At 41.1% G+C, this 21,999-nt stretch overlaps 4 protein-coding genes across 5 annotated transcripts; 2 read left to right on the top strand and 2 right to left on the bottom strand.

The window, feature by feature from the left end:
• Positions 1-3,903: 3,903 nt before the first annotated feature.
• LOC116919510 lies at positions 3,904-8,250 on the top strand. Of its 2 annotated transcripts, XM_045177512.1 has the most exons (4): positions 3,904-4,043; positions 5,026-5,178; positions 6,239-6,904; positions 7,781-8,250. In XM_045177512.1, the coding sequence occupies exons 2-4, from the start codon at positions 5,065-5,067 to the stop codon at positions 8,048-8,050; spliced, it is 1,050 nt and encodes a 349-aa protein (XP_045033447.1). In that variant the 5' UTR covers positions 3,904-4,043; positions 5,026-5,064; the 3' UTR covers positions 8,051-8,250. The 2 variants fall into 2 exon arrangements, with proteins under 2 accessions (XP_045033447.1, XP_032781420.2); XM_032925529.2 differs by lacking the exon at positions 3,904-4,043 and having other exon boundaries at positions 4,083-5,178.
• On the bottom strand, positions 8,172-13,945 carry LOC116918381 (myb-binding protein 1A-like protein). The gene is made up of 15 exons (XM_045179654.1): positions 13,871-13,945; positions 13,528-13,716; positions 13,231-13,458; positions 12,977-13,162; positions 12,737-12,913; positions 12,459-12,674; positions 12,207-12,392; positions 11,939-12,146; positions 11,733-11,868; positions 11,421-11,664; positions 10,955-11,353; positions 10,223-10,886; positions 9,731-10,158; positions 8,638-9,409; positions 8,172-8,514 (listed from the first exon to the last, which is right to left on the bottom strand). The coding sequence occupies exons 1-15, from the start codon at positions 13,943-13,945 to the stop codon at positions 8,363-8,365; spliced, it is 4,260 nt and encodes a 1,419-aa protein (XP_045035589.1). The 3' UTR covers positions 8,172-8,362.
• LOC116919908 (eukaryotic translation initiation factor 4H) lies at positions 13,826-15,552 on the top strand. Its single transcript, XM_032925962.2, has 5 exons — positions 13,826-13,978; positions 14,234-14,408; positions 14,472-14,739; positions 14,809-15,210; positions 15,276-15,552. Exons 1-5 carry the CDS (start codon positions 13,944-13,946, stop codon positions 15,434-15,436), a joined length of 1,041 nt encoding a protein of 346 aa, XP_032781853.2. The 5' UTR covers positions 13,826-13,943; the 3' UTR covers positions 15,437-15,552.
• Positions 15,553-16,076: 524 nt separating this feature from the next.
• LOC116918388 (integrator complex subunit 2) lies at positions 16,077-21,965 on the bottom strand. Its single transcript, XM_032924092.2, is given in 17 exon segments — positions 16,077-16,659; positions 16,661-17,157; positions 17,234-17,456; positions 17,521-17,631; positions 17,701-17,950; positions 18,019-18,199; positions 18,267-18,419; positions 18,492-18,647; positions 18,714-19,278; positions 19,347-19,595; positions 19,660-19,836; positions 19,901-20,050; positions 20,111-20,299; positions 20,367-20,497; positions 20,553-20,769; positions 20,832-20,970; positions 21,042-21,965. Coding segments are annotated over 17 exon segments (3,795 nt in total). The 5' UTR covers positions 21,344-21,965; the 3' UTR covers positions 16,077-16,554.
• Between the last annotated feature and the right edge of the window lie 34 nt (positions 21,966-21,999).

Raw genomic sequence — 21,999 nt, 5'->3', positions numbered from 1 at the left:
AGTTTTGTTTCTGATTTACCATCTTATTGATTACTTCCTTGTGTTTGATTACACGCTCTATCCGTCACATTGGAAGCAACATCGGTTTGTGTAATACAAAACCCAGCGTAGGCAACTCGATTTGCTTTTCTCCGTAAATTGCGTGAGGTGCCCTCCTTCATCTAACCGCGTCCTCCAACCGGAGTAAAAAGAGAAGACTGACTCAGTTGGCGAAGAATAAATGAGAAAAGCGGTGGAAGTTTTTTTTTTTTTTTTTTCCTTTGACAAGGGCAAATAATAATAACTCGCGTCACAGCCAGCTGACTCTTCGTGCACAATCATACAGTATACAAACAAGCTTGTTATAACAAACGTCCGATAAGACTTGGACCTTGAGGGGCCACAATCAGTTGATGCCCTCTATTAAAAAAAGCTCTATCGGCAAAAGAAGAAGTGATTATAAAAACATAATAACAAATGTTCTCCCGCTGATGCCGCATCAGTCGACTATGTTCTGCATGAGAGAATTCTTGATTTTACAATTTGTTCTATCTACGGCTTCCTGTATTCAAATGCCAAACGTGCAAGCGGGTGGAGATACATATCACTTTGATGGTTTAGATCAAAGGATATTCTAAACGTATCTATGTACCACTGTCTGTATAACCCCTTGCACGAATCTTGCCTCCAGAATGAAATATTAAGAAGGCAGCGGAAATGCCACTGTGATCTGCATGCAGACGATGTTGCATGCGGATAATCCTCGGGCTCCGTTATAATGACGAAATAATAAATTACCCATGAAAGAAAATTCGATACGAGTTAAAAATCCATCATTTCAATTGAAGTTTGGATTCGGATAAAAAAATGTGGAGTGGGCGAGTTTGACGACAGGTCTTTAGCTACACAGAAAGGGAAGCCATGTCAAAGACACAATACGTAGCCAACAACACACAAAATAAAAAGAGCAACTATCTCGGATCGATTTATCTCAATTTCATTTTCTCTGTGTAAAAGTTTTTACACAACAGAAGCCGAACCCTGGCTCTTTTCAAAATCATCGAAAACTTTTGTTATTTTTATTTCTGTATAGTGTACGTGATTTTTTCTTGTCCGCACGAAAAACACGGTCAGAGAAAAGAGAGTTTCGACCCAAAGTTGTTGTCGTTCATCAAGGTTGCCCTTTCTACAGACCATTTCAATCTCGCTAAAATGTTTTTTTAAAGGGAAAAATAATGATTGATAATAATAGCGAGCTACAACAACGATGCGCTGTATTTTGTGTGTGTAGTCTCTAGCCATGTGAATTAGCATCATAATGAGCTGGAGCTGAGCTCAGCATAGTTTCTCAGCCGGCGTGCTGTTGGAGTCTAATGGACGAACGTGGGGGAGGTAGAATCTGACGGCCTTTATTGGACCCGATATGAAACGAACGAAGATAGAGACTCTGCACAGCCCCTCTGTTCTATAGAGATGTGCACACACAGACACTATTAATCAATAGAATAATCCTCTCTATATATCCAGTAGTATTTTCCCCGTTTTGCTCCAAACCTCTTGCGCCACCGCGAGCGCGTGTCGTGATTAGTGAAATACCTTAGGCTATATTGCAAGAAACGGAGCGGAACGGATGGCAAAAAAAATAAAATGGAAAGGCAAGGGTAACATAAGAAATACGAAACCTACCTTACAGTAATAATGATCCGAGGAGACAACGTGTGCAAGGCAAATCGAACACTTCTGAAAATGTATAACATGCGGGGGCTTACGGATGTTGCCATACCGGAAAAAAATAAAAATAAAAACGGATTTTTTATTCCGACATGTGATTTGAATATATTAGCACAAAAAAAAATATGATTCTACCGTGTAAAATGTTTAAGTGCGGGAAGAAAAATGTTTTTAAATATTCAAACCTCCGACAATTTTTTTTTTCAAGTTGCGCTATACATAACTGGCACATCAATCGATAGGTATCACTAGAGAGCAGGCAAAACAGTTTTGATTGATATTCTTAGCTTTATAGGAGAAAAAATATATACAGATTTTCCCCGAGAAGGTCATTTTCATGCAATGACACATCAAATATTAGGAGGTCGGCGGAAATTTCCTTGTGTTCTTTATTGGAATAATAAAATTGAATGATGGATGTATAATATACTGGCAAGCAATTTTATACTGGGAGGGTATATCTGGCGGAAGCAAGCACAACCATAAATATAAATCCCCCTCAGCTTTCAAAAGAAAAGAAAGGGAAGTTCAGCTTCACAGAATTCAGTTCAACAAAGAAACGATCATTGCACAAAAAATAAAAAATAAAGTATTTACAAGAAAAGATGTTCATGTAGAAAGGGGACAGTGAGATCCTATCGATCTGGCAGAACGATCTTTTCCCGCTTGTCTTCTTTTTTTTTTTTTCGTTCCGTGTTTTTCACGCTGCTCTAACGATGAAAGAAAAATTAGATTCACGACAAGCTCAAGGTGGGTCACGCATCCCTGAATTTTCTTATTCCCAGCGGGCAGAAGGTAACGATCGACTCAAATTCGCACCTCTCGAGAACAATTTCAACAGGTTACACATAATTGAGCGGGTAAAATATGCAAATAATATTTACTAATGATTTCAACAGCTTTTAATAGACGGAATAGTAAACTCACAATAGTTACTATAAGTGATAGCAATAGAAGGTCAACAGCTGGGAATTTTCATATCAGCACTTGAAATTTGTTATGCCAGTCAGGATGTTACGTACACCCAAGAGTGTGGCACAGCACCATATTGTCCCGTACGAATGTGTATATCTTAGGGGGTTTGTGGTGGTGATTTATACTTCCAATATTGTCTCGCCATATTCTTTTCAATTATTTGCTCTTTGCACACTTTTATCGTCCCACCCTACATCCAAATTAAATAAGAGCAAAAATACAGGGAAAAAGTATTAATTAGACAACGAAGAAATAAATCGATCTATTATTACTTGTGAATGGACATGCCACAGACCACATTATTTATAGATTCTTTCTTTTTGGCTGACGAACAAAAAACAAACGAAATGATAAATAGGTCAATCGGATTTGGCGCTATATGGCAGCCGTTATAATACGCTTAATAGCCAAATATTTTACTATCGATAGACCTATATTCTTTTACGGCAATTGTGTCATCTAATTCTGTCCTGCTGCTTGCTGCTATATAAGTGAATTTATTTAACTAGTTTTATATTTGATTGGTCGATCGCGTGATGGACCTTTTTTTTCCAAAAAAGAAACAGGAAAAAATCAAGCTAATCGATTTTTCTTCCCTTTTTCCCCCCGTATCATCTCGTCAACGTTGGAAGATTTTTTATAAAAGGGGCCTTCCATGACAACAAGTTCCGACGTCTCTGGCTCGTCAATATATAATCCTATCACGTCTTTCGCCCGCGTGCGCTCCCGAAAAAAAACAGGGGGCCTTTTTTTTCCCCTCTTTTACATTTATCATTCCTCCAACTTTCTGATGGTAGCATATCATTACACAAGACCATCTATTGGCAAACTGTCAAATACGATAGAGGATTACATCAGACACACACAACAAAAAAAAAGAAATTCAGATGACATTTTTCAAATGTCTTTTATCTCATTAGATTTTGGATCGAGGTTTTATGGGGGCGTCATGGGAGGCTCTCAAACATATCAACTTGTTGTTTGTTTGTTCACATCTCTCGTCTTTCCCCCATGTCCAGAAAAGTTCACAGAGGCTGTAGAAAATGGCCTGAAAAGATGAAAAGGAAATCTATACATATTCGATAGGGACGGAAAGAGGCTCCTCCTTGCTTTCGTCATGTTAGGTGTAGGTGTGTATAGTTCTTTCCCCTTTCCTTTTTCTTGCTTTAAAAGATATCTATAAAGGGCCTCTACGAGCAACTACATTGGCTCAGTTCCGGCTCAGCCTCGTACCGAGTCACAGCTCACAACTGTTTTCTTTCACTTAGGAAAATAAATTTAGTTGTTGTAACAGTGACTTGTTTCCAAGGATTTTTTTTATAAAAAGAACTTTTACTCGTTCAGATCAAGCGCATCAGGTATGGCTATTAATTACATAAGATGTTACGTAAACGATTGTGTTATAGATGAACGTAAATGTAATTTAGAGCTTTGGGAAAGTAGCAGATGGAGGACAAATAGACGTCGTCTAGGGGATCTCATTAGATCATGAAATAGTTGATGAGGACCCCATTTTTTAAATTACAAAATGCGTAGATGACTGGTCACCTTTGCACGGATAGTTTGCCCAGCTCTACGTTACGCGAATAGCCTCAAAAAGCAGTGGAAAGGAACATTTAAAAAAAAAGGAATTAATGTCACAGATCTTGTGTGTTGAATACTAAAGAATTTGGAGGCGAAAATGTATACATAAACACGTATCTAATATCGTCACATTGATGTAGAAGAACATGGAATTGCACTTTCCAGCCTCTTGCGGATCGATAGCAAAATAATAGGCTACATTACCACATAAATCCTAAATGCCTTTATGAACTATACACATGGAGTGAAATGCGAACGATGGGATTTGACAGCATAAAGTCATAACAGGATCATGTGGCAAAGATGATAGATAGGTGAAATAGTTTTCCCTTTTCTTCTGAAAAACAAACAAAGTTGATCAAATCCTGCAAAAGATAATTTTACCTCCGCCGAAAATCGTTTTCATCAATTGTTTCTTTTTCTATCGCTCTCTGCCATTCTTGTTTCCAAAATAAACAGAGTTCGAAGAGTAAAAAAGAAAGAAAAAGAAACAAGTGTGTAAACACGGAGATCTCAAGAAGCTCAAAGATGCCTCCCACTAGGATATAAACAGAATCCATTTGAAATACGCTATATAGCAAGCCAGTCCATAGCGAACGGAAGTAAAAAGCGGAAGAAGCTCTGGGTGGAAATTGGATCATGATAGCGATCTACGAAGCCGAGTCTCAAAGAAAATATTGCCCTTATCAAAAATACATTTTCTCCTATTTGGTTCGACTTTTTTTTTTTTACGAATTTCTTACTTTCCCCTTGAAGCATTGCAAGAAAAAAGAAATCAAGAAATCTGCCTCGTCAATGGCCGGAGGGTGCGATTTGAGTGGCGAAAATGGTGGCGGTACAAATAATACTAAAAGAATGACCATCGCCTTTATCGGTGCCAAAAGCGTCGGTAAGACTTCAATCATCCGCGTAAGTCCCAATCGCCTTTTTTTTTTTCTTCTTCTTTTTTCTTTCTCATTTCTATACCTATTTGATTTTTGGCCGCATCCCACTTTTGTGTGCGTGAATCGTGTCACTGCAGAGATGAAAAGACCGTCATCACAAAAGCTTCATCCTTTTCATCAGCTTCAAATCGAGGCGGACAATTCCTCGTCAGAAAAAGATGAACACAATTGTATAGATAATACCAGTTAAATCGGCGTGCGTTTTAAATCGGTATAACAATTTCCCGCAAAATGAAGACGAATTTGTCGGTGAATTCAAGACGATTTAAATAAAAAATTTAGGAGGGGGGTTAGTAACGAAAATGGGACCAACGCCACGAACTCTATCTCGGTAAAGTCATTTCTCTATATTCATTGCCAACTTTATCGTTAGACTATATACACAAGTTGCAAGACGCCTACAGCATCCCATGATGAATGGCTTTATTTCGCTTCTTATCGCCCCGGCAATAACAAAATTAAACTACAAGAAAACCGCATCAGATTGAAGATTGGTTTCGCCGATTTAAACGCAAAATAGCCCAATGCGAATACGATTTGGATAGGAAAAAAAAAAAAAAGAGAAATGACTTTGCCAATAAAACGCGCACAAGTGATTGACACAAGCTTTTGGGATTTTTGCGCACAAAAGATTTGTGTATAGGGAGCCTATTTCGAGCGTTTGATTGGCTGTACTCCAATCGATTGATTGACGCAACGAAGAAGGACGTGATTGATGTCCAACACACAGTTTCTGAAAAATAAAAGATTTTTCTAAAGAAAAGAGAAAAATGGATAAAAGGATTTCTACATCCTCATTTCTCTTTTGCGGGGTTTCGCTTGACGACATCCGACCCCAGCGACATTTTCCATTTACCAAACTGTCAACCGATTTATCTCTTACACATTCATCTCTTTTTTTATTTATTTTTTTTAAATCTTGCGCGCGTACTTTGTGTGTGTTAAGTTGCTTGCACGCCAAAACAAAAACAAGCCATTTACTATCTCGCAAAAAAAAATTTAAAAAAATGTTTCTCTTTAAATAGCAATTTGTGAGCAATCAATTCAGCAATGTTGTCGGACCGACTGTGCACCCGCAACGTTACGCCACCAGTTTGGTTTTATCCAATAATCGCATCGTTGAAATTCACATTTCCGATTTCCCGGCCATCGACACATTTCCGGAAGATTCGCTTCAAGAGTGGAACCTCCATTGCTCCTCGTCCGGCGCGAAACAAAACAGCAAAACAGTTCACAAACCTCCGCAATCATTTTGTCGATTAAGACAAGCATCCGCCTACGTGCTCGTATTCGACTCTTCCAGACCGGCGCCCACGTTCCAGTACATCCGTCAGATGCGCGATCAGATTCTCAGTCACGGTGGCAAAGATGTTTACAAGAAACCAATGGTCGTGGCGGCAAACAAACAGGATCTCGTTCACATGGCCAGAGGTCCGTCAGCTAGCGCCACATCGACATGGTCTAACCGTGGACCTTTAATGAAAAGCCGTCGACGAGGAGCACATGTGACTCACCAGCAGACGCCCGCTCACAACAACAACAACGGAATGAGTCACTCCGGCGGAGGTGGCAATAACGGCGGCAAAAATGGCCACAACGGAGCGAACGCAACATCCAGCGAATGGAGTTGCATAGTGCGAAAACAATGGCGCTGTCTCTACGTCGAATGCAGCGCCAAATTCAATTGGCAGGTCAGTTTCTTTTTCCCCACTAACTAGCTGCCATTTTTTTCCCTTTTAATTCTTCTCCCCGCAAGTTTCTTATTGATCCAATCAAACACACCAACCTCCCAGCCGTGCCAACATTAAAAGAAAAAAACGTAACAAAAGCTGCCCTTCCAATTTAGGCAGTTCCGATAGGTTATGAATTAATTGATACGAATGGCAGCGTAGTGCGCGCACACGGCTCATCAGCCACCAAATAAATAAATAAGAAAAAAAAAAAGAAGACTTTATGCGTAGGTCGAGTCTTTTCCGCACAAAGCTTTTCCCTAGAAACTACTGCGCAGACGGGAATTTACTCAATAATTAGTAACAGAGTTGATACGCACGGCTTATTAATCTTTAATTTGTTCCGGTCGTCTTTTTCCTTACTCCCTTGATAAATCGAATTTGCGTTTAAAGATAACGAGCATGACGGACATGTTCGTTTGTTATCTGGTTCGACCAGACTTAATTTTTGTTTTTTTTGGGTTTAAAGCAAATTAGAAAAGAAGATCGTTTGCAAGGGGACATTAAAAGCAGCTCCAACGTAGGTAGCCATTTTTGCTTCCATGGATCCCACTAATTAGCGCGCACGATCGATACAACTCTAGGAGAATGTAGATATAAAAAAGACTCACTCACCCACTATCCATCCTTTTTTCTTGTTAATATAGCGCAGCAAGAAAAAAAAAACATCTGTTGAACTCCCGCCTTCATGGTAGGTATCCCTTGGCACGATAACAAACTTGTTTATCCCGCTCGCAAAAGTTGTCCTACTAAAACGCGCACCTAATTACCCTAACATCAAAACAAGTGTCTCAAAACAACAAATGAACTTAGCTTGGTTTTATTTGGCGAGTATAGGTGGTGCATCTGTTCCAGCAGGTGGTCAACGCGATAGAGAGCTGCTCCGCGGATGGTCATCGGCATCAATCGGGGGGTGATCCATCGCGTCACCAATTGCCGCACTCGATCGCTCAACTCGTACATCTTGGTCAATTGGCTCATCTGGGTGGGTTCATCAACGTTCCTGGAGCGCCTCCCGTTGTTATGCCGTTGCCACCTCCGCCGAGAGCGTCTTCACCCGAACGACGTCGAACAATTGCCAGAAGATTACAATGCCCAGTCTGTTGATGAAATCCCCCCCTTTTTTTTTCTTTTCAACAAATTTAATTCTAAAATGATTTTCGCTTGTTCGCTGTGAATAAAAAACAAAAAGAAATTGAAAATGTAACTATGAGCAAAAAGACCTGTCTTTCCTAGAATTCCTTTTTTTTTCTTCTCTCATCGTCCGTCGCGATCCATTACACACAACCGTCAAGAAGAATACAAGGCAAAAAAAAAAAAAAAAGAAAGAAAGAGAATGTTTTTGTTGGGAGTTGAAGGGAGGGAACATCAAGCAAAAAAAAAAAAAAAAAGGGAAAAATATTTGAAGAAGAAATCCAATCAATCGATTGTAGACTTCCTCTTTTTCTTCTTTTTGGCTGGACTGGGTGTTCCGTCTGTGGTTTCGTCTCGTCGATCATCCGTTGTCGACTCGACTGTCGTCTGCCTCTTTTTCAGTTTTTTGGGTGTTGTAGACCCTGCCGACGCGTCTTCTGCAATCGATGTTAATCAAGTTGAAGTAGTAAAAGAGGGGCGACAAAAAGGAAAAAAAAAAGTAAATGATTTGAAAGTCAAACAGGTTTTTTTGAATAATAAAAAAAAAGGGGCTAAATTACCGGCAGCTGTAGGCACATCTTCCGAAACTTCTTCCACACTATTTTTATCCTTTTTCTTCAATTTTTTCTTCTTTTCCTTCTTCGATTTCGCTCCCTTTTCTTCTTCGCCAACCTCCTGCTCCACTTGATTGCCGTTTGTATCGTGACTTCCTGCTTTCATCGTCTCAGAATCCTTACGCCGTTTCTTCCGCTCGCCAACCTTTTCCTTCGCAACCACCGACGAAGATGGTTCCGCTTCGGGTGCCACGTCAATGTCCATATCAACTTGAGCAAAAGTTACACCGCCGAAACCCTCCCCCGACGCTGTCATCCGCCGCTTCTTAGCCTCTTTCTTTTCTTTGTCTCCAGGACGATTGGATTTCAGCTTTTTTTTTGTCGCCATCTCTCCCGCTTTCGATCCATTTGTAGTCGTCTTTGTCGATTTGGCTCCATCAGCTTCCGGCGACGAAGAAGAAGATGTCAATCGTTTTGAGCCACCGCCGCCGCAGGCCTGTGCCGGTTCGATTTCGTCAAGAGCCAGACCCATCAGTCTGGCCAGCATAGAGTGATTCTTTTTCAAGTCCTTTTGTTTGCCCAATCCTTTAGCTGTAAAGACCGTCAGCGCGTCTTTGAAAGGCTTCCAAGGTTCGCCGTCGTCTGTACCAACACCACCAGAAGTAGGCGAGCCTCCCCTCAGCTTGGCAACTTCGGGACAAAGCAGCACAACACGCAGCAGAATAAAAAGCTCGTTCAAGTACTTGGGTTTGGAATCGCTACCAGCTTCTTCGACGACCTTCGGGAAAAAAAAAGGGGGAGGAAGAGAGAAAGAACAAAAGCAAATTCAACATGTTAAAATCCTGTCGCTGTACTTTTTTTAACATATAAAAAAAAGATTCGAAGGAACTCAGACCCCTCCACAAATCGATCGATCGTTAAAGATCCCCCTCCTCCACACGAGATACCGATCGATCGGCAAACACACACTACACCCTCTCCATACAAAACGGAAAAGAACGCGAAAGCAGACAGCTGCAAGACGGTGCAAACGAAAGAGAAAAAAGAGAAGAAAATCGCTTTCCTCTCCTTTCACTGAGTCTACTGTAAGTGTAATTACCCGCTGAGAGCATTGCAACAGACTGTGTAACCGCTTTGTCAGTAGTGGCTCGCCTATGGCTGATACGGCAGTCGAGTTCCGGAAGAGCGCCGTCAACAGCTGGACGGCCAGCAACTTGCGATTCTTCAGGATCGTCGGACCGAAAGCGTATTCAATCAATGACTCGAGCAGGAATCCAGCATCCGGCCAAGGAAAGACAAGAGCTCGCGAAAAGACACCAAACGGGACGTGAGAGTCGCGTTTCAAGAAAAATTTCGATAAATTCGAGCGATACAGTTGATATACTCCGTCAACCTCGACGTGAGGTTCTTTTTGCTTCTTCTGGCCGCTGGTCGAATCGTTGACTCGACTCAGGTGCAACGTACACCTGAGAATAAACGAGCAACATTGAACCAAATCTTCACTGATGTAAGGCATCAGCGTTTTCTCTGCAAAACGAATTGAAAAATTCAATGAATTCATTTGAGGAGTGAATATCAAATCGTTTCTTACTGGCATAGGGTTTAGAGAAAAGAATCTGCAACAATTTGACCAAGTCTTCCATGACGACGTCTTTGGAATCGCTGAATCGTCGAATATTGGTCAATTTACGGAGGACGGATCTCGTACGGTCCATCAAGGGCTTTTGTAACGGTTCCTTGACCGTGACCTCTAGTAATGAGAGGAGCGGCATCATGGCGGCAGCTGATAAACTGATGCTCAATTCCTTGTCTGTCAGCACCTCAATAAGATCGAGACAGCGGAGGCGAAAGTGCATCAAGGCAGTTCCTTCTTTGGGTAATTTGTTCACATTCTTGCGAACAGGACGAGCTTTACGGAATTCCTGGAACGCCGAGCCGAGCGCTTTATCCAAACTCTCCATTTGGCCGTCTGAGAGATCGTCGATATCAACCGATTCCGTGTCTGTCAGAGCGGCGCTGTCACCTAGAGCCTCGTGAATCTTCATTCGAAGTTTGTCTGTAATCGTTTCTTCTTCGTCCATTCCGTCACTACATTCGTCGTCGCCGTCATCTTCCTCCTCAATTTCCGATTCTTCGTTCGCTTCTTTTTCTCCATTCGGACTTTCTTCTTCATCGCTCAGGTCGCTGTCTTCTAAATCCTCATCCTCCTCGTCGGCGTCGACTAACGGGGTATCCTTCTTCGATGGATCGATAACCTGTCAACGCAAGGCGGAAAAAGATATTATAGGAACTCTGCATCGAGAAAGAGAATTTTTGTTCCTACATCCAAGACTTGCTGCAAAGCGTTGGGGGTCACGTGTTCGGCCAGTAGCGACCAAACGGACACGACGATGCTGCGGAGCAAATGCTGATTCCGTGAAAGCAATGAAAGGAGAATATCGGTGACGACTTCCAACCAATGAGGATCTTCGGGCGTCTCCAACTGCTTCGCTTTAGCTGCCTTCGTTTTTCTATTGCTGTTCTCGGTGGCTTTACTATAACAGGTATCCAACTCGGCAATGATTTCAGAAGGCAAAGCCGGCTGGCGGAGCAATTCAAAACCCATGTTGATGTACAAGACCAAAAAGACCTGACCAGTCCAGCTGTCAGTTTCTTTAGTCGTCCGATTCTTCTTTTGAATCTTTTCAACAACTTTTTTTAAATTTTTCCAATATGCTTTCACCTATTTTGAATGGCGTCGAGAAAAATAATTTTAATGCGAGATTTACAAGTCTGAAATGAAAACGTACCTCATCAGTGATTTCACCGTCGACGTCGACAAGTTTGTTAACTTGGTCGAATGATTTGGACAAGAAAGTTGACAAATCTTCCAATTTCTTACATGGGTGATCAAGCGCACGGTGAAAAGTTTCTTTGGCCGCGGAAGAGAAGACTTTAGAGGCAGATGGGGTAAAATAGGCCCACTGAGCTAGAAACACTAACTGTGAAGCTTTCCACTCTACGTCGCGTTGCATAGCAGGGTGACTTATCAACCTGATTGAAAGATTAACACTTTAAATCCAGACAACGAATGAATTTTTTTAAAAATTATCACTCCATACTTGGTTAAATGTTGGATGAGTGTGATTTTGTCTTGCGTTCGACTACTGTCATTGACAAACTGGCGATACATTTCGACAATTTTCACAATTGTTTCCTTCTTTAGAGAAAAACTCACGTTTGCTATAAATCGAGTATCTACAAAAGAAAAAGAAATGTAAAAAAAATCATTGAAAAATAAAACTTCGTTTATCGAAGATATCCGTACTAGTGTTTTTGTCAAATGCAACGTGACCAGACAAGTTGAACAATTGCTCAATAATTGATATTTGCGAATCAGGAGAAATATCTTCTTTGGCCAACACCGTTTTGATTGATTCTAGAGTTTTATCCGCTAATTCAAAATTAGAATCCTCTTTTGCTTGTAGAATTGTTACCAAAATCGAAACGATGCTTTTCAAAAGCAGCTTGCCAACCTATTTTGAAAAATATTTTAAGCATGGACATTTAAAAACTGGAATGCTTGAAGTACTTACCATATCGTCATCCACGATTTTCAGCAGGCTATTAAACATCGTCAGGGCGGCGACTGATTTTAAATTGGTGGGAAACTCAAGAGCAGGATCAAAATGATCTGACCAAAAATCAAGAAGTTTTCCAGAATCGAACAAAATTTTGGCGATTTTGGCGAAGAGAGGATGGTCCCCCGAGGAAGAGTTAGTCTACAAAAAAACAAATGTGTTAAAGTAGGAGTCGGGAAAACCCCAGGTAAGCTATAAGTTGCTTACCAAAATCAATGTAGTCAGTTCACTAAAACACTCAGGTTTACTGATGTTAGAGGAGCCAAAAGTCTCCTTCCAAAAGCGTTTATCAACTATTTTCGGGAACTTGCTCTGCGCGACCAACAGCAAGTTCAAAGTGTCAAATGTTTGATCTCCCCATGGCAGAGAAAGTTCTGGTTTCAGAAGAGGCCAAACAGTTCCTTTAAAGGTTTCAGCATCCACCTGGTCGTGGTAGAGGTCAATAAAATTTCGCGTTCGTTGCAATCTTAAAAAAACTTCTTTACTTTTTGACAGAGCTCTTCAAGAAATCCATAAGCAACTGGTTGAATGTAGTTTTTAATCTTGGAACCAATAATCAACTGATTGATTACTAGAAGCATCTCTTCCTTATCATTTAGTCGCCCAGATTTCAACAACGCACCATAGGCTAGAACCTGACCCACATGTTGATCAATTCTTTCCTTGAAAAGGAATGAAAGCCTTAATATTGTTTAACATGGTATAGACAAAATTAATATTTTTACTTTTTTATTGCCTTCAGCCCCAAGTCGATTTTTGATGGCTTCATGGATTATTTGATTAGTTAGCTGTGTTGCATCTAGTGCTTTAAGAATACCAACTAGTGTGATGTAGTACCCATGTCTGGCACACTCTCTGTTTGAAGCAAGTCCTTGAACCAATCTGCCAATGGTGTAATTCAGCTGTGATGCCTGCAAGAAAACAATAAAATATTAATTAATAGTGTTTCAACAAAGAGACAGTAATTACTAGAACATACAGAGGAAAGAGCACTTTCAATATGCTTGATAATTTCCAACGAAGCAGTTAGTCTTATGCTTGCTTCCTTGTCAGCTAATTTCCAAAACAGATCCAAAAACTGCTGGCTCAATCCTTTTGATGATTTGGTATTAATAACAGGCTTTGAGGTTGTCAAAACAGCATTCGGCACATTATCAGACGCAGCTGTATCGTTCTCCGACTTGCCATCGAGCGTTCGCGCCTTTTGCTACATAAATATTAATATACATAAAATGGTTTAGCTTTTTTCGTTCTCGCAGAATAAAGCAACACATACCTCTTTATTGTCAGTTCCATTTAATGATGTGTCAATTTCTACTGGAACAACAGTCTTCACCGTCTTTTTCTTCATTTTCAAGAGGTTTGATTTCGAGCACGCGGCGAATTGGTCCAAACCTCGTGTGTGCTTTCCTCGTCTGCTTTTCAGGCCGTAATAATCAGCATTTAGCAAAAAGTCAGATTTATTCTGCTCAAAGTTTCAAACACTTTTATTTCCTCTGTGTTTGAATTTAGATTTTTTTAATTCAAAATTTTTTATTCTTTAATATATATTTGAATTAAATTTTGCATTCATATAGTTTTAAAGAAAGATTATTTTTTTTCCTCTCCCCTTCCCCCACCTCAGCAAAGTATTCCGCATAATTTTGCGCTCTTGGTGCAGTACAAGGGAGATTCAAGCTTGAAGCCTTCAACATGGCTGGTCGTTTTGAAGATGATTTCTCTGGAAGGTGATTACAAATTCGAATACCTGTTAAACCAAGCTGCGTACTTTTTCCACTTACCACAGTATTGTTCGAATGGATCTAGTGCATCGCTTTATAACGTTTTATCACTATTCTCTGACTGGATTATTTGTTACCTTTACCGGCATTTCCCTCCCCCCAAAACCTATAGGCATGGCAGATTGTGTGTGAATGGCGGAGTTGGCTCACTTGTCAGCGTGTATAGATATCCTAGTTTCTCACGATTCTATTTTACTTTAGGTCTTCAGGTTACCGTGATCAAGGAAACAGAGGAAGCAGGAGTGGAGGACAAAGTTACCGCAGTGGTAACTCGGGCAAGCCCCTCCCTGAGGAGCCTCCTTACACAGCTTACGTAGGAAACTTACCTGATGGAGCTGTACAGGGAGATTTGGAAAATATGTTCGAAAATCTTACAGTAAGTTCAAAGAAATTGGAATTCTTATAAAACATGTTACAGTTAAATTCATCTTTTTTTCAGGTAAAGAATGTGAGGATGGTTCGTGATAGAGAGACAGATCATTTCAAAGGTTTCTGTTACGTGGAATTTGAATCCCAAAAAGATTTGATTCATGCATTAGACTTGGATGGTGTACTGTGTGAAGGAAAAACCCTTCGTGTCGACATCGCTGAGGGTCGCAAAACTAACAACAGAGGAGGTGGCGACCGAGGTGGTGGTGGCGGCAGCAGTGACTGGGGCCGCGGTGGAGGCAGAGGGGGTCAGCGTGGTGGTCGTGGTGGATATGAAGGTAAGGTTTTAGCAATATTTAATAACCCCCTGTTAAAAAAACAAACAAATATTACATTTTGTTTTGCAGGTGGTGGATTCAGTGACGGCGGTCGAGGGCGCTCCGATCGTGGCGGTTATGGAGATCGAGGTGGAGGCTACAACGATCGTAGAGGAACCTCTTACGGAGGTGGCGATCGTGGAGGCGACCGAGGTGGTCGTTATGGAGACTCTGACAGAGGTAGTGATCGAGGATCATATGGTGGTGGTGGTGGCGGCGGCGGCTACAATGATCGTAGAAGCGATGCTGGTGGTTATGGTGACCGTCGTGGTGGTGGTGGAGGTCGCGGCGATGGAGATGGCAGCTATGGTGATAGACGTGGAGGTGGAGATCGTGGCGGAGGAGATCGTGGCTATTCCAATTTCGGAAGCCGGCCTAGGAGAGATTCGGATCGCAAAGCTCCGACAGAAGAATTCCGTGAGCCCAATGCTGGTTAGTTGTGTACGACTAGTTGTTTCGTTTTTCATTTTACGATAAACTTTTCTTACTTTCCGCAGAGGAAGCGGCAGCTCGTCCCAGATTGAATTTGCTTCCGCGCTCAGTTGGGGCCCCTCCGGCCGCACTTGCACCTACAAGCCAGACAGCGAGCATCTTCGGCGGAGCACGTCCACGAGAGGAAGTTTTGAAGTCCCGACCCGATGATCAAAACTCTTCATAAGAAAAAAAAGAAAAAAAAAGACGTCATAAGGAGGAAACGGAATGAAAGATAATTCGCACCCACCTATAAAGACAAGAAAACAACAACAAAAAACATTAATAAAACGAATTGAAATTATAAAAAAATGAAAATCTTAAAAAAAAAAAGCGCGAAATAATTCTCCTGATTAGCTAAACAAAAACATAGAGACTTGACAAACAAGTTTCTCGTGGCGCGGAAATTCTCTTTGCTGCTGCCGTGCCACCCTTCCACGCAATTCGCCGTCGTTTTGTGTACCTTTAGAAAAGAAAGAAGAAGAGGCCCCATGCGTTGTAATTCTCAAATGATCATGCTAACACGTAAACAAGTCTCTATTTTGACTCTTCTGGAGCCTATCGTGCTATGATGTTTGATTCCCTACCCCCTCACCAATAGAAGAAGTTTGATAGGAAAATTTTAATTTTCCATTCATGGGTGTTTTTCTCCAATTCCTGATTTATTTTGGTTTTGTTTTTTTTTTTTTCTCAATTCATGGCTGTATTGATATCATCTGGATCCTTCTACAAAAATCCATCAACCAATTTTCCTTTTGTATGTCTGGTAGATTTTTAAAGGACGACTGAGTTGATTGTTCACAAAAATCCTGTTTTTTTTTTTTGTTTCGTTCTGTTGGAGTTATTCTATCCTTTCTTTTCATTCACCTTTCCCTTGTGGAAAAAGGACGGCTGAAAAAACGCGGAAGAAAGGCTTCTGTTTGATACTTTTCTCCCAACATCTTTTTTTTCCTAAGTATTTAGTAAATGGGTCGCGTAATAATTTTGGTAAATCAGCACAACCGCTACCATAAAACAATCTGCCAGTTAACGTTCATTTCGGTGCGGTTTTTTAAGACAATTTCCCCCCTCTTGTCCCACGTTTCTTGCGAGTTGTTACTTCATTTTTTTTTCTTCGAAAAAGAGCACACGTCACTTCATGTTCTCGAGAAAAAGAAGGAAATTTCCTCCAGTTTTTTTTTTTTTCATAATCTTTTTGATTGTATTTACTTTACAATACACACGATTGCTTGTTACTCGACGAAGTAACAGGATCCATAAAACGAGCAGATTTTCTTCATTTCTATCCATTGTGCTGAGTTATTCTTAGTAGATTTTTTTGTGTAAAATGGCTTTGTTACACAGCTGTGAAAAAGTCCGAGATACTTCAGCACCCATTAAGCTCGATTCCGGAAGCAATTTAAAGAGCTGGACGGATTTGTGTTGGTGTGAAAGGTACAGAGAGGTCATTGGAGGTTGCAAAATCGAACGATTTCACTGTTTTGTTGTCCGATTGAATACGGTCGACGGGCGCAGTCGAGTTGCTGAGCACGTTATTCATTTTCGCGTCTGGCAATTCGCCCTCTTCCAGTTCTCCTTCCTCCCGTTCCTTCTTGATATCAACTTCCATAGGACAATCGTCCTGTGGAAGCGCGACGACTTCTTCTTTGACTTTCACCGGAACACTTTCTTCCTCCTCCTTATGTTCTTCCTCGTCGAGGACCATTTCTTGATCTAGTTGACGGAGAAGTGAGCTGACGATGCGGTGATCATACGAGCCGTGCAGACAAGACTGTGACAGACAAACACGACCCAGTTGAACTAAGAAGCTCACGATATCATCCACTAATGGTGGGAAAGCTGTGGCTATCCTCACTAGAGCAGGAAGAGCAGGCAGGTAAATCTCCGTCCTCCCATTACTCGGCAAAACTAAAGCCACAAAACAGATTGTTAAATGGAAAGTAACAATCACAAAACGTAGTGGCCTAAATTTTTTTTTTTGTACCACTGAGAAGCGTTGATAGGGTGTTGACTGCCAAACGTGCCACGTTAAAAGACCGGGGCAACGCATATTGCAAAGACAGGTGTGATATGAGATCAACAGCAAACAGTTGCTTAGCCAAGTCTCCAATAATAGGCTGGGCTAGCAACTCAGGTAAAAAATCAAGGCATATGTGCATGGAAGGAATACCCTGTGTCGTCAACGGCAATAGAGCTGATGGATAACCCTATTCAACACGAGGTAAAAGTATTAGCCACATTTTGCTTTAACTTGATAACCACTTAAAGTACCTGGAAGTGGACTAATTTGACCAAATTCGGGTCTGCGATAAAAAGCTGATGGAGGAATGAACACACAATGCTCTGGATCTCGCGCAACTCCGAAAGCCTTTGGTCGCTTGCCTAACAATTGAGGAGAGTCTTCCGTCAGATCCTTAGGTTCTATAGGATTTGAAATACGGGATGCCTTACCTCGTCCTCATCGGTTTGCAGACAAAGCTCGAGAACGATCTGAACAACGGAACTTTCCTGGGCAGCGATCAAGGCCATTTTGAGTTCTTCACGCTCACTGTCAGACGTGACTCCTGCCAAATTACCAGGGCCTTGGGCAGCAACTGGACCGCAAAGAGGTTTATCGAGTAAATGGCGCGATAAATGAGTCCGCGATGCACCTAACCATGCTTTGAGCATGTACAAAACAATTTGCATGGCCGGTGGACACCTGATGAAAACAAACGCGAACCGTTACTATTTCGCAAAATACAGAAACAATTTCGAAAATGAAATTACCGAAAGACGCGTGGGTCGCATCGCAATACATGAAGCGGGTCGAATGTCAAGTGATCCTGCGTCAGAGTAGGAGGAGGACAATCTTCTAACGAAAGCTGTAGCCGGACAGCGTTGGCCGTCATTACCCATAATTGCCGTGGGAGGATCGAATTGAGCTTTAACCACACTTGTCGATACATTTCTATGAACGAAACAGTACTTGTTTCATTTCAAGGACGATAAATAAATCTAAATAATTGTGTAAATACCTTGAACTTGTCGAGGAACAGCTTCACCCAGAATAGATCGAAACTGGGAGATGAAGGTGTGCGCAATTTGCCACAATGACTTGGAGGGCATCGCCAAGAGTTTTTGCATCAAAAGCATAGCCGGAGCTGGGCAGCCAACTAGGTCAGTAAAAGCTTTGGGGATAAAAAGAAAAAAAGAAGGATGACGATTTAAAAATTTTTCAGTCATCGCTTTTAAGTTCTTACCTTGAATAACGGTCTGCGATGAACAAGACGGAACGGATCCATGCGGGCTACATAACGAAGAAAGGCGATTATCGCTCGTTTCATACATCCAATCTTCAACCAAGCAGAGCTGGGGAAAATGAGTAGCCAGGAGTCGTAACAGTGGGGAAAAGAGTCCTGTCCATATTTTCAGAAAAATTTGTTAAACATTCATATCGATGAAATACAGTTCTTTAAACTTACCAGCATAAAGATGTTGTTCTTTTTCTGCTTGACTAATCAAATATCGAATAGGCAGATTGGCAAAAAACGACTGCGAATAAGATTTGACGTTGATACCGGCTATCATATAGTTCTTTACTTGGGTCAATCGCGTATCTTCGTAGAGTAGAGCGTAATACAAAAGCAGGAGCTGGGCCGTGACAGAGTATTCCTGGACATCTGTGCTAGCTCGACAAACGTTTTTTGAAAAAGAGTTGGCGAAAACAATTCGAATTTCTTCTTCACTGATTGGGTCATGGCCAAGATCGACTGAGCCAGTCGGTCCCGATTGGTTCTGGTTGTTCTTCGGTGGAGCTAAGGTCAAGATTGAGCTAACGTAGACTTCAACCAGGCTAGGAAGTAGTGGATGTAGTGGAGGACGACTCTCGCAGAGTTGTCGATAGACCCAAGTCTTAATTGGTACGCGATACTTGCTAAAAGCTCGGCTTTTCAATAATTGATAGATGCAATGAACCGGAAGAAATCCAGCAACGTCCGCGTTTAAACCGGGAGTGACTGGTACACGGACAGCATGGGAGGTAACAACCTAAACCATACCCAAAATTGAATTGAAGTTAACGCATGATTTTTAAAGTTGGTCCAGCTCGCACAAACCTGCTCTGGGAATATGTCTTGAGTGAAGGCTACCTTCATACGAGCAGTAGAGGCCGGCCGAAGTAACAGCCTCATGCCAAGCGTCGAACAGACCAGATCGCAAACGGCGCTCAACTGGCCGCTATGAAAGTGGATTGCCATTAACAATAACATTTCACCAAAACTACTGCGGGCTGTTTCCATACACTTGCCAGAAGAAGATGCTGGTGATTTTTCGAAATAGCTCTCTTCTCTTACCAACCACTTGACCTTTAAAATACAATGAATGAGTAAACAAACTGAATTGCTATTTAATATTGAAACATAGTTCTACCCATTGGAAGCCGCGCTGTTCTTGATCAGGGAGCGCGATTAGAGATGGACAAGCCATCAGCATGCACAGTCCAAGAGCAACAAAACGGAGGCCAGCTTCAGTTGGCGGTGGCCGGCAGGTTATTAATTGTAATAAAAGTAGACCTTCTTCGTCGTACAACTTCATTCCTGCTATACCCTGAAAATGACATATAAATTCTCAATTGAGAGGCCTTTTTCGAGACAGATGGTAAAACAATTACTTTTAGAGCACAATAAAGTCGTAGAAGGGCGGATGCATCAACAGCACAACGGTCAGGTAACGGCTCATCCACTGCCATTTGAACTAACGATTGTAGGCTTCTAAGGAGCTCTTCGCGCAATGTTTGCAATGCCGTAGCGCGATCATGGCGCTGTTGAACAAAAAAGAATTAAACATTGCGGGATTACTTCCCACAAATAAAAACGTTTACCTTTTGTCCATTTCTAATGAAAAGAGAGAACCAAGTGCGAACATTAGCATCACCTCCCAATAGTAGTCCAGAGATAAACGGTACAACATCTCCCAACTGGGTGTCTTTTTCTATTTTCATCATTTTTTGACAAGATGCATAGTCCAGGCTAAGTAAAACAGCAAGAGCTGGCATTCTGCACATCTCCACCTTATTGCACAATAAGCAAGGATGCTTTAAATTGCAGACTCTTATGAAAACTTTGACCAAACCTTACACATTTCAGTCGAATCATTAACATTTGATTTGGACACATCCTACAAAGGGATCGAAGTGTTTCTAGTCTTGCCCTCCCTAGAAAGGATTCCTCTTCATATCTTTCACCATTGCTAATTAAACTTTGACAAACTGCAGAAAAAAGTTGGTACTTTAACAAGAAAACAACATACTGATTAACAGTTACCTTCATTAAAAGTGTCAGGCATATTGGCCACTATTCGACAAATAAAAGATGGCCCATGAAGTGTTCTTAAGAGGGCCTCTGCAACTTCTGCTATGGGTAGAAGGATTGTCAATTCTGCTAGTGCAACACACAGAACATCGGCTACTTCATCAAAATATATTTCCTGATCTAGCAATTCACTGCTTTTAAAGGTAGTTTCTGGTTTCATTTCTTTGCTCTTGAATGAAACACAATTTAGTTGTTAAAAACAGTGAGAAAAATACAATAATGTAACCATACCTGAGCCATAAGTGTAAGAAGCTCACTGAGAAACAACCTTAACCTCCTGGTAGGATCACTCTTCTCAAACTCGAGAGCATAACTATGTGACAGTGACTGAATCAAGGCAGAATCTTCTGTCTGGTTGCCAAGCTTTTGTCTATTAAATAATATATATTTTTTTTTAAAGAAATAACAAAAACATAATATTTAGAAATGTGAATGACATACCGTAATGTTTGTTCTTTTTTTACATCAACTTCAAGAGCGTGGAAATCAATTGAAAGCAAACCAACTATAGAATTGACGGTTTCACGTCCTGATAATATTTTGAAAACCATTCTCCTGGATAGAGCACATTCAGGGGACTGGTCCAGAGGTCCGATCAAACTCATTCTGGCCAAACATGGCATAACGGCTCGAATTTCTTCTTCAGTGCATTCGGATAAACTATCCACATCCAAATTTTGCAAAGCTTGAAAGACACGCGGGGAAATATCCCGTCTTGAAACTGGTCGATACATTGGCGTCATCAGGATCTGGTGGACAGGATACAGTTTTTGTGGGGAAGTGATCTCCCCAAAATTCAGTTTACAAGTTCGATCTTCGATGGACTACAAGCCAAAGTCAGTCTAGCCGTAGCAGACTAAACATTTGCAAGCGCCGCGTTTTATAAAAACGTATGCTGTTTTGATCGACTGAAGGAGTTAATTAATCGACAGTAACTAACTACTAAGTACTAACCTTTGATCCATTAAACCGCAAAGGAAATTTTAAAAAAGAGTAGTAGATAAAGAAAAAAAACGAGTATCGTTATAAAAATATCTTTGGGAAGCAAATAAAATAGTCTATCTGTGTCAGTGATGACCTAAAACTATACACGGTGCACACCAGAGAAGAAAGGAAGGTTAAGTCCCTTCATCTCTGGTGCACACAGATCAATCACACTATTTTCAATCGAAACCTTTTTCAGTTTAACGCGTGAGTGAGATTTGAGCACATTGTTTCAATTTCCATAATCACCATCCTTGAAAGAATGAGAATTTTACTGGTCGTACTGTCTATATACGACTTTCAAGTACGACGTGAGCGAAGAAAACTTACAACAGATGACACATTTATACCGACTTACGTTCAAAGTATAAAAACAAATTAGCCTTTTGTTTATATTTTTTAGAATCTGGACGCA

The sequence above is a fragment of the Daphnia magna genome, linkage group LG1, assembly GCF_020631705.1.
Source record: "Daphnia magna isolate NIES linkage group LG1, ASM2063170v1.1, whole genome shotgun sequence".
NCBI classification, from domain to species: Eukaryota; Metazoa; Arthropoda; class Branchiopoda; order Diplostraca; family Daphniidae; genus Daphnia; species Daphnia magna.
The sequence above is the reverse complement of the archived record's forward strand: the minus strand, read 5'-3'. Positions and strand labels throughout refer to the sequence as shown.

Bases quoted from the DNA above. Each gene is read 5' to 3' on its own strand.
- LOC116919510 (XM_032925529.2), top strand. From the start codon at position 4,909: ATGATAGCGATCTACGAAGCCGAGTCTCAAAGAAAATATTGCCCTTAT. The intron at 5,179-6,238 runs GTAAGTCCCAAT...CTCTTTAAATAG, and splicing joins GTAAGACTTCAATCATCCGC to CAATTTGTGAGCAATCAATT. The intron at 6,905-7,780 runs GTCAGTTTCTTT...TGGCGAGTATAG, and splicing joins GCGCCAAATTCAATTGGCAG to GTGGTGCATCTGTTCCAGCA.
- LOC116918381 (XM_045179654.1), bottom strand. From the start codon at position 13,945: ATGTTGAAGGCTTCAAGCTTGAATCTCCCTTGTACTGCACCAAGAGCG. The intron at 12,914-12,976 runs GTAAAAATATTA...TTCCTTTTCAAG, and splicing joins GGGCTGAAGGCAATAAAAAA to GAAAGAATTGATCAACATGT. The intron at 11,869-11,938 runs GTACGGATATCT...TTTCTTTTGTAG, and splicing joins TGCATTTGACAAAAACACTA to ATACTCGATTTATAGCAAAC.
- LOC116919908 (XM_032925962.2), top strand. From the start codon at position 13,944: ATGGCTGGTCGTTTTGAAGATGATTTCTCTGGAAG. The intron at 13,979-14,233 runs GTGATTACAAAT...ATTTTACTTTAG, and splicing joins GAAGATGATTTCTCTGGAAG to GTCTTCAGGTTACCGTGATC. The intron at 15,211-15,275 runs GTTAGTTGTGTA...TACTTTCCGCAG, and splicing joins ATTCCGTGAGCCCAATGCTG to AGGAAGCGGCAGCTCGTCCC.